The sequence below is a fragment of the Oryx dammah genome, unplaced genomic scaffold, assembly GCF_014754425.2.
Source record: "Oryx dammah isolate SB20612 unplaced genomic scaffold, SCBI_Odam_1.1 HiC_scaffold_18, whole genome shotgun sequence".
NCBI classification, from domain to species: domain Eukaryota; kingdom Metazoa; phylum Chordata; class Mammalia; order Artiodactyla; family Bovidae; genus Oryx; species Oryx dammah.
The window spans coordinates 93,538,619-93,554,088 of NW_024070202.1; the positions used below are offsets into that span (position 1 = coordinate 93,538,619).

Here is a 15,470-nt window from a genome sequence, read left to right on the forward strand (position 1 = left end):
AGCATTTGGCAAAATTCAACATCCATTCATGATAAAAACTCTCAGTGAAATGGGCTTAGCGGAAATGTAACTCAACAAAATAAAGGCCATAAAAAAATGTGCTCAGTTGTGGTCATGATGGTAGTGCTGGTCATAAGATGCAGATGAAAAATCACAGAGTGACACCATTACTTAGAATGCCTAAAATGGAGAAGATCGACCATACTAAGCACTGGCAAGGATATGAAGCAACTGGAGCACGGATATCCTGCTGGTAGGACTACAAAATAGTACTGGTACTTTGGAAAGTTGCTTGATATTATCTACCTAGCTGGACATATGCATACCCTATAACCTAAGCAGTTCCTCTCCTACATACATACCTGTGTCCTACAGAAATATTTTCATGTGAGTACCACATGACATATACAAGAACAATCACAGCAACATTATTTTTAAGGTCCTCAAACTGAAACCAACTTTCAACAGGAGAATGGATTCAATAAATTACAAATATTAATGCAATGGGTGTATTTTAGGCTTCCCTGGTGGCTCATTGGTAAAGAATCTGCCTGCAGTGCAGGAGACCAGGGTTCGATCTCTGGGTTGGGAAGATCCCCTGGAGAAGGAAATACTTTCCACTCCAGTATTCTTCCCTGGAGAATTTCATGGACAGAGGAGCCTGGCAGGCTACAGTCCACGGGGTCTCAAAGAGTCAGACATGACTGAGCGACTAGCACTCACTTTTTCACTTCACAAATGAACTCTTGCTAAATCAACAGACTTAGATAACTCTTAGAAATATACTGAGCAGGAAAAAAAGTGCATCTTTTATGGTATTTATATCAGGTTCAAATATAGGCAAAATTGATATGTGGTGATAGGAATCAGAGATTATCTTTAGGGAGGAGTGATGACTGAGAGGGGACAGGCAGAAGACTCTAGGGTGCTGGTAATGTTCTGTTTCCTTATCTGAATAGTGGTTACAGAGCTGTGTTGACTTTTGAAATTTTATCAAACCGTAACTTTTGACCTATGTACTTTTTCTGTAGGTGTTATGCCTCAGTTTAAAGTATCTTTAAAAAATAATGTAGTAAGAAAAAAATTTGTAAAAAAAATAATGTAGTGAGGGGTCTAGATTCCACATTTATTTAATGGCATTGTGCTTCATTAGTTTATCCTACAACCTCCCTGGTAGCTCAGACGGTAAAGCGTCTGTCTACAATTCGGGAGACCTGGGTTTGATCCCTGGGTCGGGAAGATCCCCTGGAGAAGGAAATGGCAATCCACTCCAGTACTATTGCCTGGAAAATCCCATGGACAAAGGAGCCTGGTAGGCTACAGTCCATGGGGTCGCAAAGAGTCGGACACGACTGAGCGACTTCACTCACTCACTCACTCACACCCTTCCTACCCTCCCTCTACTTTCCACTCTGTGAGAGAATTCAGAGCCCTGAGTTCACATCCCTGTCTGCTCTGATTCTCCTGGTTTTCATGTTTAAGAAGCTTTCAAGTTTAAGCTTGACTTTTTGAGGACAGTTTTAGCTCAAGGTGCTAACCATGCAGCAAACTGAACTCTGACCTAAGTGGCACCCTAGGAGCTGTGTCATAGACGTTGAAGATTTAAGTCCACACTCCACTCCCAGATTCTAGAGGACTTAACAGGGAGTGGGGAAGACAGCATGCACCATTTAGTGTACTGCAGTCTCTGAATTGCTTAATCGTAACAGTGACTGGGTTAGTCAGCGATAAGGAGACGCATTTTGGAGCACTTAGGCCTAATTCTGTTATGATGTTGCTTATGGCTTTGTCCATTCTTACACCTGCATCCCCTTTCCCTCCTTTTACCTTTCAGATGACTGTCATGTGTTTTATTCATCTGGGGCTTTACTCTAGGCTAGCCATTCTTTGAGTAAGTTCATTTTTTTAAAAAATTCAGCACATATTCACTGGTATTTGCTATGTGCTTGGAATACAGAAATGAGACACATAATCTCTTCCTTCAAATTACAGTTCTAGTGTGGAAATAGATAAATGTTTAGTTATAGTATTAGCACTGATATGTGCTATAATCAAGATCAGTTTGGGTGATTACTCAATAACTCATTGAATTGATTCTTTTTTTTTTTTTTTATGGTCATGTCACGCAGTTTGTGGAATCTTAATTCCCCAACCAGAAATTGAACCCAGACCCCCAGCAGTGAGAGTACAGAGTCCTAATCACTGACCACCAGGGAATTCCCTAGAATTGATTCTTAACCTAGACCTGGAGCTGGTAATACGTGCTGAAGGAAGTTAGAGTGTGTGTGTTCAGAGTAGGGATCAAGGGAATTCAGAGAGCTGGGGGCTGAGGCTCAGGGATTTGCAGAGGCTACATCATGAAGGGTCTTGTATATCATGCTAAGGAGTTTGGATTGTATTTGGAAGATAGTGGGGATCTATTGGGGCATTATGAATGAGGAAATTATGTGATCAGACTTTAAAATAATTGTGCTGATGATAATCATGGATGAGTAAGTTAATTTAATGAATTGAAGTAGAGTGTTACAGGAATGGAGTTACCTAGGCCCTGTTGGGTAGTCCCAGCAGTGTTGGCATCATCTGAGAACTGTTAAAAAGGTAGAAGCTTGGGACCTATTCCAGACTGACTAAATCAGAATTGGCATTTTTAACAAGATCTCCAAACAATTTGTAGGCACGTTCAAGTTTAAGAAGCACTGATTTAGATGGATAGGATGATAGTCAGGCTTTAGACAGCTGGTATGAAGACAACAGGTCAGACTGCAGGGGAGTATGTGGAGAATATGCTCTTCTATAGGGAATTGCACTCACCCTCCCCACCAAAGGCACGCCAGGTACCCCTCCTCATCCATTACCTTTCAGCTTAAACAGAGCTTCTCTGATGTGACACTCCCAGTAGGCATAATTGGTACCCTTGCCATATTCTCCCATAACAATTTTACTTTATCCCTTTTCACACTTTATTTTTGGTAATTATTTAATTGCCTGTCTCTCTCCTGCACCATGAAGGCAGGGACTGTCTTTCTATGCTGCTTGGTGCATGACAGGCACCCAGTAAATACTTGTGGTTCCGTTGAAAGATTTTACTGTGTATAAGAAGAAAATATGTATTTGAGTGTGTTGGGGGAACGTATGTGTTATATTTATTAATAATTAAAGTAAATGTTAAATAGCACTGATGAGTTCCAGGCACTGTTCTATGTGTTTTATATATGTTAATTTATTTGATATTATCAGCAATCCTATAAGAAGAGATTCTTAATGTCCCCATTTTAAAGAGAAAACAGAGGCACAAGGCATAAGTAATATGCCTAAGATTACACAGTTGGTAACTGATGAATCAAGATTCAAATTCACCTAGTACTACTCTGCTATGCCTAGTTTTAGACAAAATAGTTCCCTGGCACTATGCTGAGTGCTGTGTATTATATGTATTGCATAGGTGTGTGCTAAATCACTTCAGTCATGTCCTTTGCTACCGTATGGACCATGGCCCACCAGGCTCCTCTGTCCATGGGATTCTCGAGGAACAAACACTGGAGCGGGAAGCTGCCACATCCTCCTCCAGGGGAATCTTCCCAACCCAGGGATTGAACCCATGTCTCATATTTCCAGCATTAGCAGGTGGGTTCTTTACCACTGATGCCACCTGGAAAGCCCATTACATGTATTATTTAATCTATATAACATCAATGTGCAGATGACCCCGCTCTTATGGCAGAAAGTGAAGAAGAACTAAAGAGTCTTTGATGAAAGTGAAAGAGAGTGAAAAAGTTGGCTTAAAGCTCGACATTCAGAAAACTAAGATCATGGCATCTGGTCCTGTCACTTCATGGCAAATAGATGGGGACCAGTGGCTGACTTTATTTTTGGAGGCTCCAAAATCACTGCAAATGGTGACTGCATTCATGAAATTAAAAGACGCTTGCTCCTTGGAAGGAAAGTTATGACCAACCTAGACAGCATATTAAAAAGCAGAGACATTACTTTGCCAACAAAGGTCCGTCTAGTCAAAGCTATGGTTTTTCCAGTAGTCATGTATGGATGTGAGAGTTGGACTATAAAGAAAGCTGAGCGCTGAAGAATTGATGCTTTTGAACTGTGGTGTTGGAGAATACTCTTGAGAGTCCCTTGGACTGCAAGGAGATCCAACCAGTCCATCCTAAAGGAAATCAGTCCTGAATATTCATTGGAAGGACCGATGCTGAAGCTGAAACTCCAATACTTTGGCCACCTGATAGGAAGAACTAACTCAACGGAAAAGACCCTGATGCTGGGAAAGATTGAAGGGAGGAGAAGGGGACGACAGAGGATGAGATAGTTGGATGGCATCACTGACTCAATGGACATGAGTTTGAGTAAACTCTAGGAGCTGGTGATGGACAAGGAGGCCTGGCTTGCTTCAGTCCATGGGGGGGTCGCAAAGAGTCGGACACGACTGAGTAACTGAACTGAACTGAACATCAGTGTGAGGAGAGTTTTATTACCTGTTTTATGGATGAGAAAGCAAAGGCTCAAAAAGTCATACAGGTTACCAAAGATAGACACACTGCTTTTAAGTAGTGGAGCCAATGTTTAAACCCAAGGGTTGACAGAGGATGAGATGGTTGGATAGCATCACTGACTCAATGGACATGGGTTTGAGTAAACTCTGGGAAATAGTGAAGGACTGGAAAGTCTGGCATACTGCAATCTATGGAGTCGTAAAAGTCAGATATGACTTAGCGACTGAACAACAACAACGATCCAACTCTTAAAGCTTGTGGTCTTTAAGACCACATCTGGAATATAAAAATACCTGTGGGATATGAGCCTTAAGATCACTGAGGAACCGAGAGGTGGAATGTCTGACATTTAAGTTGGGGGTGTGAGGACTTAACAACTCCAGTTGCTCAGGTTACATGGGCATTTCAAGTTTGAAGGGGCAAAGGAGATTTAAAGTCTGGCAATTTCAGCCAGCCTCATAATTGACCAGATGGAACTTTGGACTCTGATGGTTAGGAACCTCAGCGTCTCCAATAAGCTGTAACTTAGGTGACTAAGGAGTAGTTATTGCTTTTTCTTATGACCTTGAGAAACCAGATGGATTAGAAATACTGAATGTCAGAACTGGAAGGAACCAGCTCTCACCTCCCACAGTGCCCTCTTACCTCCCTCCCTCTTGTTTTGTAATAAGGAAACTGAAGAAGAGAGTAGGTGACTCCCCCAAACCTAATAAAACTGTTGGTGACAAGCCAGGAATAGAGGACAGGGTCACATTCCTGTATTCTTTGCCCTGTGCCTATGACTCTCTGGGCTTCAGATTTATTGCCCCCTGTCTAAAACTCTTCTGCCATCGTAGTTGCTTCTTCACCACATTGTAGTTCCTTCTGGTTCTTTTTTGACTTTGGGCCCTGGACGTATTAACTTTTTGTCTTTTCCTCTCCAGCCTCAAGCATATACTCTCTCCAGCAAGTTGTCTGATTAATTTCATGATGATACTAGTGTCAAGGTAGGAACATCACTGGCACATAGAACTTCAGGTTGATCTTCTTAGAATGAAAATGAGATTCCTTTGAGCTGTTGACACAGTCAATTTCTATAAAACTTGAAGGCCACAGGAGCAGGTGCAGTTTGTGTATCCTTTTGAATTTGCAAACTCCTAAATGTTAAGGCTGGTTATTATAGATAATCACATGCAGGGGTCTCACTCCTGCTCTAGCTATAGGTATATCTTTTAAGGTACTTTAGTAAAATTAAATTAGAATGAAAACAACTTTATAACTATTCATAGTACTTAAACCTATACACTGTGCCTTATACAGTCCCACTCAGTTAATAGACTTTCAGTTCTCAAGTGTAATAGGTACTGTTTTATTTTTGTTTCAAAGTCATTACAGAAAGAAGGTAATAAGTATAAGAAGGTTGCAGTTTTCAAATGAAGTCTATTTTAGTTAAAACCTTACACTAAAAGAATGGTCTTCCTTTTAATCCACTTTATCAAATCTGACACTCTGATCACAGATGGCCTTATCAAAACTGAAACCCTGACCTCAGATCATGCCTTCATTTCATTGACTTTCTTTATCTTGCTGTCATTCATTGCTTCACTCCATAGCTCCTCCGTGACCACAACTTCCTTTACTTCCACCCTTGCTATTTTCTCTTCTTATTGCACCTCCTCTCCACCTGCCTTGTGATCTCTAGTCCTTTGACACCTCTGCATTCACCTAGTCCAGTGGTCCCCTTCTGTTTTCAATTGCCTTTTTCTCTAGTCTGGACCTCCAGGTCAGTCATTTGAATTCTGCCCTTTCTGACATCTCTTCCCTAGAAGTTTCCTTCCTCTCCTTCATTCTGTATCTAAAGGACCATTCTCCTAACTAGGAAAGACCCTAAAGGGCAATGAACCTATAATCCTAATCACAATATTATGACTATCAACTTCAGAGAAATTATCTCTGCAGTGGGACTTAACACTGTAAAGAGTCCCTGGTTCTTAAAGGGGACCAAATGAAATCTGTGGTACTTTCATTGGATAATATACTTTAGGAATTAATTAAGAAGGTAAAATAGAAGGGACTTACCAGGTGGCACAGTGGTAAAGAATCCACCTGCCAGTGCCAGAGACATAAGAGATGCAGATTTGATCCCTGGGTTGGGAAGATCCCCTGGAGAAGGGCATGGCAACCCACTCCAGTATTCTTGCCTGGAGAACCCCATGGACAGAGGAGCCTGGTGTGTTACAGTCCATGGGGTCGCAAACAGTCGGATATGACTGACCACACACAGAAAAAAGATTAGGTCACCTTTTTTCTAGTTTTGTCTTATTTCCAAATTTCTGAAGTGTGTAGGGAGGAGGGAACTAGTATGGGGTCATAAGGAGGAAGCAGCTTCTGAGGTCCTAAAGACTACTGTGTTGGCATCCTGTTTCAGAAACCAGACCTGTGAATAAAAAACAGCATTGAATAGGGGCTTAGAGGCGGCACTAATCTTTCTTTAAAATTGAAATATAGGGCATTCCCTGGTGGTTCAATGGCTAGAACTCCTGCTCTCACTGCCAAGGGCCCTGGTCAGGGAACTAAGATCTCGCAAGTCATGTGGTGTGGCAAAAAAAAGAAGTGTAGTTGATTTGCAATATTATATTAGTTTCAGGTGTACAATATAGTGATGCAATATTTTTATAGATTATACTCCACTGCAAGTTGTTTTACAGTGTTGGCTATATTCCTGTATGTGCGGTGTATGTGTGCTCAGTCATGTCCAGCTCTGTGAGACCCCATGGACTGTAGCCCGCCAGACTCCTCTGTCCATGGGATTTCCCAGGCAAGAATATTGGAGTGGGGTGCCATTTTCTTCTCCAGAGGATCTTCCTGACCCAGGGATCAAACTCACATCTTCTGTAGCTGCTGTATTGGCAGGTGGGTTCTTTACCAGCACCACCTGGGAAGTCCCTGTAGTGGTTCAGTTCAGTTCAGTTCAGTCCCTCAGTTGTGTCTGACTCTTTGTAACCCCATGAGCTGCAGCACGCCAGGCCTCCCTGTCCATCACCAACTCCCGGAGCCCACCCAAACTCATGTCCATTGAGTCAGTGATGCCATCCAACCATCTCATCCTCTGTCGTCCCCTTCTCCTCCTGCCTTCAATCCTCCTTTCCCAGCATCAGGGTTTTTTCCAGTGAGTCAGCTCTTCACATCAGGTGGCCAAAGGATTGGAGTTTCAGCTTCAACATCAGACCTTCCAATGAACACCCAGGACTCATCTCCTTTAGGATGGACTGGTTGGATCTCCTTGCAATCCAAAGGACTCTCAAGAGTCTTCTCCAACACCACAGTTCAAAAGCATCAATTCTTCGGTGCTTAGCTTTCTTCACAGTCCAACTCTCACATCCATACATGACCACTGGAAAAACCATAGCCTTGACTAGATGGACCTCTTTTGGCAAAGTAATGTCTCTGCTTTTTAATATGCTGTCTAGGTTGGTCATAACTTTCCTTCCAAGGAGTAAGCGTCTTTTAATTTCATGGCTGCAGTCACCATCTGCAGTGATTTTGGAGCCCCCAAAAAATAAAGTCACCCACTGTTTCCACTGTTTCCGCATCTATTTGCCACGAAGTGATGGGACTGGTTACCAGTGAGGAAAGAGAAAGAGGGATAGGGGATTTGGAGGCATAAACTCCTGTGCATAAAATAAAGAGACAGCACTAGTCTGACTTGGAAGTGCTGGTTTCCCCTAAACCTGCCTACTCTGTGGTAGCTCCTGACTAGCCTCAGGGAAGCAGGTGATTTATAGTGGCCATCTTTATCTCTGTAGCTGAAGGCCCTTAGACTTTCATGTGCATAGCACAGCAAGCCAGCAGAGGGAGCTGTGGTCCTAGAACTTTCTTTAGAGCTTCTAAGTTTTGGTTTTGCCAGAGATCCTCTCCAGCTCCATCTGAATCTCCTGTGCAGTAAGAATTTAACTTGAGATATGCCTGGGTTTGGTGCCAGACCCCTGGTGTGAGCAGATGGGGAGCTTCTGCATAACTGTTTAAACTTGAAAGCCATAAGGAACTCGATTTCAAGGAAACGCCTGTTTACCGTGCAGATCCAAATCAAGCAACTCTCCAGAAATGGGTGTGCCTTCTTGACCTCGATCCTTATTGATCTTGGTATCAGCACCTCCAGTGACGCATCCTGAGGGGCGGGAGAAAGTTAACAAGTGCGTTATACACAGGGAAAAAGAGGAAGCCTGACTGCTGCTGCAGAAAGTCCCCACTGGGGAGGAGGGGATACTGTTTGGGTAGCATTAAATAGTGAGTGCTCCATGGAAAGTTCAGTGCCTGGGTGTAGAACCTTGTATCTGCTCTTGTTTTGAATCAGAAGCAGAAGGTTTGCAGCTGGCCAGTCAAGGGGCTTGTCAGGCAGTTGACTAACGATCTTGATTTTAATAGGAAGACTTTTAAAGGGGATGCAGCTTCTACTAGTTACTGTGAACTCCTGAATCATTAGATTTAGCTCTGCTTTTTGGACACTCAGAAAACTCGGGCATTTCCAAGACAGCTTTCCCTTTTGCTTCAGGACATAGATTACCCAAGCCTGCACTATGGAGACTGGCGCCTCAGCTTTTCACGTGCCTGAGTGGATGGTGAGTTCTTTGGTCACTTTGCTTTTCCCTCTGTTTCTTGATAATGACAAGAATAGGGATCATTGTGAGAAGTCCCTCCCAAGAGCTGTGATTGGGAAAACAGTTATTACTGTAATTTCTGATTAATTTCTGGGTCACTCCTGCTGCTTTCTTTGCTTTTTCTTTTTTTTAAATTATTTTTAAATTATGAGTGAGCTGGAAGGGCCTATTGCCTGGTTGTCTGGACTGGACTGGAGCTTCCCCACTGCTCCTGGTGTACTGCATGGATTGTGTTACACTGTGATTGCATTGCATTCTGTTTACAAGCAGATACTTAGTTTATTTCTCATGGGGGTAAAGAAAAAGAATAGAGAGGGGGGAAAAAAACGAAAACAACTTGTGGAAATGGTGTGCTCTCTCTCTCTCAAGTCTGAAAAGATTTAAGTAGTTTATCCCCTATCTGCCTAGTTTTCTCCTGCCAGTCAAAAGATTTCCCCAAGTATTCTTGTACATGTCTTTCTAAAAGGAGGAACTATAAAACTCTCTTTAAATTAATTTATTTTTTGGCTGTGCTGGGCACGTGGGATCTTAGTTCCCCAACCAGGGATCAAACCCGTGCCCCCTGCAGTGGATGCACGGAGTCTTAACAACTGGACTGCTGGGAAGTCCCTATATAGCTCTTTTGGTACTGTTCTTTAAAATACTTTATTTGCTTGATGAATGTTTTTAATAAGTTATTTGTTGATAAGAACCAGCACGTAAATCCTAGTATTTTCGATCCAACTTCAGTTTTTTATATAAAAATAGCAACCACCCTTATGTTCCTAACTGCTTTCTTCCAGGTTTAGCCTGATTTCTTACAGTCTATATACCAATTTGTGGTTTATATATATATGTATGTGTGTATATATATGTATATATAACATGTATGTGTGCATGCTAAGTTGCTTCAGTCGTATCCAACTCTTTGTGACCCCATGGACTTTAGCCCGCCAGCCTCCTCTGTCCATGGGATTCTCCAGGCAAGAATACTGGAGTGGGTTACCATGCCCTCCTCCAGGGGATCTTCCCAACCCAGGGATCAAACCCACGTCTCTTGTATCTCCTGCATTGGCAGGTGGATTCTTTACCACTAGCACCACCTGGGAAGCCCCATAAAATATGTATAATGTATATGTATTTCCCTATTGAAAACTCCTTAGACTATATACAACACATTCCAAGTTCTTTTCAGTGTTTATGGAATTATGGACTTAGAGAAGTGACCACCAGTAATGAGTCTGAGTATATAGTATACCTAACCAAGGCCCAACTGATGAGCCCACATTTTGATTCGCATACCAACTATTATTATTTCTGTTAGGGTTATTCCTGTTGTTGTTCTTAGTGTTGTTCCAGAACCTTGTACTCAGTTTTAAAACATTTGATCTAAAGAAATCCTACTCATCCACAAGCTTATTTCAAATAGTATAGTGTTTTAGAATAATGGGAAAAAAGTCAAATAATAATTCTAGCTGGATTTCTTTATAAATATTTATTTTTATTTATTTGGCTACTCTGGGTCTTTAGTTGTGCCATGTGGGATCTAGTTCCCTGTGCAGGGATTGAACCCAGGCCCCCTGCATTGTGAGCACAGAGTCCTAGCCACTGGACCACCAGGGAAGTCCCTCTAGTTGGATTTTTAAATTTGTTTTTGAATTTCCAGCCCTTCACTGATACCAAGAAGGGGAAATAGGATTCTGGTTTTCTTAAGTGAGAGCCCACATGAAGATATTAACCTTAGTTACTTCTATAAGAGAATATTACAGAAGAATTTCACAGAACACTAGTATGTCAACTCAATCAACACAAGTTTTACAGTAACGCTTATTCTCATAAATAATACACCTCGCTGTCTTACCTGCCAAGCACATCTTCTCAAGAGGAGCGCCTACTGGACTTTTACCTACTCACCTTTTCTTTATTTACCTGAACAAGATAACAGTCCTAAAGGAGTTAGTGTGACTACTGCTCAAGAGATATGACCTAAGACTTCTCAGCTTTTAGAAAATAGTCTTTAATAAAGCACAGCTCTGCTTTGTTTTCAACATGGCTCCTCTTTTATTTAGCAATTTCCTGGCCTCTGTCTTTCAAAAATCAGGAAAATATCTTTGATCAGTAGATTTCTTTTTTTTTTAGCAATGATGAGGCCAAGTAGGGAGGTGCTTGGCCTCAATAACTCAGTTTTATCCTCTGAATTATTCCTTTGCCAGAGATTAACCTCTTGAGGCTTGCTTTCAGATATCACAGTTGTTCATTTCTGACCTGGTCTGGAAGTGCTTCTTTAGGCTGCCACTAATATCCACTTAGCCACCAAAATGAGCCACTGAGCATTCTCTAGCATACTGCCTATAGATTTTCAGACCTTACCTGTGACATGCTGGAGTACCTTTTAATCTCCAAGAGGAAACCCTGGCACCAGTTATCACACTGGGTCAAAATTTCGATCAAAGAAAGATTTTAACAAATGACTCCTGTTCCAGTTTACATATTAACGTAATGAACTTTCCGCTGAGAACTATCCTTGCCCCCAAAGGAAATATGACAAGGCTGTCAAACTTTCTTTCATGGGGAAAATTTAGCAGAAAAGGTGGATTACAATACCTCCCTTCTTATAAATGATCTGTAGCAAAAAGGGACTGGCATATCCCTCAGAAGATAGGACTCAAGAGCACAAACAGCAGCTGACAGTACTCACATCTCTGACTCCTAGCAGGGATATAAGCCAGGACGAAATCTGAAGAACAGTCTTGAGACTTGACAAGTAGACCTTCGAGTTACTATTCCATCACTGGAAAACTGCTAAAGTCTCTGCTCCCCAGCTATTTTCGTATAGCTTGTTCAGGCAGTTTTACTGCTAAAAGATTGGGAAACTCATCCTTTTAAAGATTGTCCTTATTAATATATTTTCACTTCCCCTGAGAAATTTTTAGTCCCTAGAGGTAGGTGAAAATACCTCCTCTCTTATGAGCATGGAGATCCGCAGTAACCTTTTTTTAAGTTTCTACATCTTAATATTTCCTCCTCCCACTTAAGCTCTTTGTAGTACCTAGTACTTTTCTGAAGGAAATCTGATTCACTTTCTTGATTGAGTACCCAGCCAGCCGGTTACCTGATTTTCTTTTGGCTAGAAGTAATCCCTTTTATAGTTGAAGAATTTGTTCCAGCTGCTCATTTGGCTTGGAAGGGAGCAATGTCTCTAAGAATGCTTGAGCCTTATCTACTTAGAAGTGGGACGAAAACCTTTAAGGTATCTGCTAAATGGTAGTAGAGTTAGTTTCACTATAACTCTGGATCAGAATTGACACTTAAAGCAGAGACCCACTTGAGAAACTGATGAAAACTGTGGACTGACTCCCCAGGAAAATAGATACACAAACTTTTTGCATTTTGTTTTAGAGCATCTGGACATCCATGGACTCTAGGTGAAGAATTTGGACCTAAAAAAATAGAAATGTTAATATGTTATATTTGTGTACCAGTGTGTCACCTCCAAAACCTTTTCACATGCGTTATTTTATTTTCACAGCACACACTTGAGACAGACAAAGTAGGTGTTATTGTTCTTATTTTACAAATCAGGATTACAGATGTTCAGTAACCCTGGAAATGTTAAGAAATGGAGATACAGAGAGGGAACCACTGATCACCATTCTTTGTAGTACTACTTTATGTATTTGAAAAGGAATTAATTTGTTTCTCTTGATGTGCTCCTGTGTAGGGTAAATAGATCTTCTATCCTCCCCATGAGTCCTGATTTTTTTAAATGCATTAATCATTTATTCTTAGCCTTAATTTGTGGAAATCAGAATTAGATCCAGTTCTCTTTATGTCCTATGTTGTGTATAAAGAAAGGATCACCTCATTCCTTTCTCTGATCTTTGAAATAACTTTTTTTTGCCTATGAATATGCTCCATGGTTACAGCCATAGGTAGGATAACATGGTTGGTTAAGGAGAGAGTTAAGAATTATGGTGACTTTAATCATGCTTGGAGTGTTCCAGCAGTGGTTCTTAAAGTGTGGTCCCCGGGCCAGTAGCATCAGCATCACCTGGAAACTTGTTAGAAATACAAAATCCTGGGCCCCACCCAGATTCAGTAAATCAGAAACTCTGGAGCAGGGCCTAGCAATGCATTTTAATAAACCCTCTGGGTGATTTTGATGTATCTAAAATTTGAGAATTACTTTGGTAGATAAACTTGTTAAGTGGTAAGGCTTTTTTCCAGTAATAGTAATCTAAAATGTCTTCTGGTTGTGTTTGGTATAGATCTGCAGCTCCCTTTGCTCAGGCCCAGAAACTCAAGGCATTAGACCAGGAGTTCCTTTTCATCTGAGTGAGGAACCAGCTGAGTATACTAGGGTGCATATTCTTGGTTAGGAGGAGCAGATTAGAGACTCATCAAGCAAGCAGAAAAATACTGGTGTGTCTCATTTCCTGAAATTGTGAATAAGAGACCAAGATTGTCATGGATGACAGTGAATAGCTGTTTCTTAGTTCAGTTAATTTCCATTTCAATTTTTGGTAGTGACATTGGACAAAATTGCTAATTAAAAGACTGCTAGATTTCAGTTTCTTATATGATTTAGCCATTTCAGAACTGTGGTTTGATCAGAGCCTCAAGATAATCTGGGATGATATCCTTTCTGAAACCTAATCCAATAAGAAAGTAAATTTAAGGAGTAATTTTAAATTAAATAAATTTAAGATAAATTAGGGCTTCCTTGGTGGCTCAGCTGGTAAAGAATCTGCCTGCAATGTGGGAGTCCTGGGTTCGATCCCTGCGTTGAAAAGATTCCCTGGAGGAGGGCATTGCAACCCATTCCAGTATTGTTGCCTGGAGGGTCCCCACGGACAGAGGAGCCTGGCAGGCTACAGTCCCTGGATTTGCAGAGTCGGACACAACTGAACGACTAAGCACAACACAGCAAGATAAATTAAGAGGGATGAGGTGGGGCTGAGTACACCCTGAATTAGGACCAGGGAAGTTTTTGATCTTTAGATCAGTATCACAAGGTTTGGTATAGTAGAAAGAGCTTCGGCTCTGACATAAACACAGGCTCACTTTCTAGTACCCCTTGCTTGCTGTGAGACTTCAGGCAAATCATTTGTTCTCTCAGTACATTTCCTAATTTGTCAATGGGGATAATGATGCCAATTTTTTGAGACTATTATACTGTTTAATAGAAATAACAGATACACAGGCCTGTGCATAGTAGGCTCAATAAATATTAATTTCCTCCCCTTATTCTGTTCTTCCAGGGACCTTTTCTCTCAAAATAAAGATTATCCTAAAAAAAAAAGAATCTATCATTTTATGTTCTTTCTTGTGCTCAGAGAGCACTCATATTTTTTAAATCACATTTGGAATTTTGTGAAAAAGAAAGTGTTAGTAGCTCAGTCACATCCAACTCTTTGTGACCCCATGGACTGTAGCCCACCAGGCTACTCTGTCCATGGAACTCTCCAGGCAAGAATGCTAGAGTGGTATAGTTAGGAAATTTAAAATGGTATAACTACAAAGAATGTGAACAATTCCAAATAATTTCCAAAGCTATCATCTTAACAGCATCTATATGGAAGACCCCTGGAGAAGGAAATGGTAACCCACTTCAGTATTTTTATGTGGAGAATTCCATGGACAGAGGAGCCTGGTGGACTGCAGTCCACGGGGTTGTAGAGTCAATCATGACTGAGCAAACACTTCACTTTCATCTGGAAGACATTGGGGGGAATACAGAAATGATTCACAACCGAGGCCTGGTTCAGAGGACTTGTCTTCTAATGGGGAGATCAGTATGTATTAGATAACAATCTATTATGAAAACCAGAGGAAATAAGCAGAGAATGAATTAAACTAGACATGGAAGGATCTTTGACTTCTGCTGGGATCTAACTAACCCAATCAGATTGCCTCACTCCTGGTCCGTGCAGTGGACCAGGATTTTCTGGTTTTCTGTTGCGCTGTCGATATGACATTTCCAAGGGTCACGTTCCAATGATGAACCTCCCCTCCATTTGCTGACACATCTGGTGGCATGCAGATGTCAGCATCACTAAGCCCCTTTCTTAATCATCTATTCTAATTCAAAAATAAATTACTGGTTCTCTCTAGGGTCAATCTCCCATATCTTGGAGATGAGCCACAATATTAAATTACTAAAAATAACAAGCAGATAAACTGAAATGGTCTCTGGAGAAATGCATGGTGCATTATTGTTTATTAGATAGATAGTCCGTGGTTTGTTCTCCTACCCTTCTCATCTGGTCCATCTACCTTCCCGGGACTATACTTCTCCAGCTCCTGTCTGCCCACTGGTCACTCACTGCATTAGCCCATAGCATCTTTT

At 41.3% G+C, this 15,470-nt stretch overlaps 1 protein-coding gene across 4 annotated transcripts in view; it reads left to right on the forward strand.

The window, feature by feature from the left end:
- AHCYL2 (adenosylhomocysteinase like 2) overlaps positions 1–15,470 on the forward strand; it is a 187,327-nt gene that overhangs the window by 119,775 nt on the left and 52,082 nt on the right. For 2 of the 4 annotated variants that reach the window (XM_040259616.1, XM_040259617.1), the window contains exon 1: positions 8,687–9,103. The exons of the other annotated variants lie outside the window; for them this stretch is intronic. In XM_040259616.1, the coding sequence (XP_040115550.1) occupies positions 9,062–9,103 (42 nt within the window). In that variant the 5' untranslated portion in view covers positions 8,687–9,061. Of the gene's footprint in view, positions 1–8,686; positions 9,104–15,470 lie in introns of those variants that run through there. 4 annotated transcript variants of the gene reach the window in all.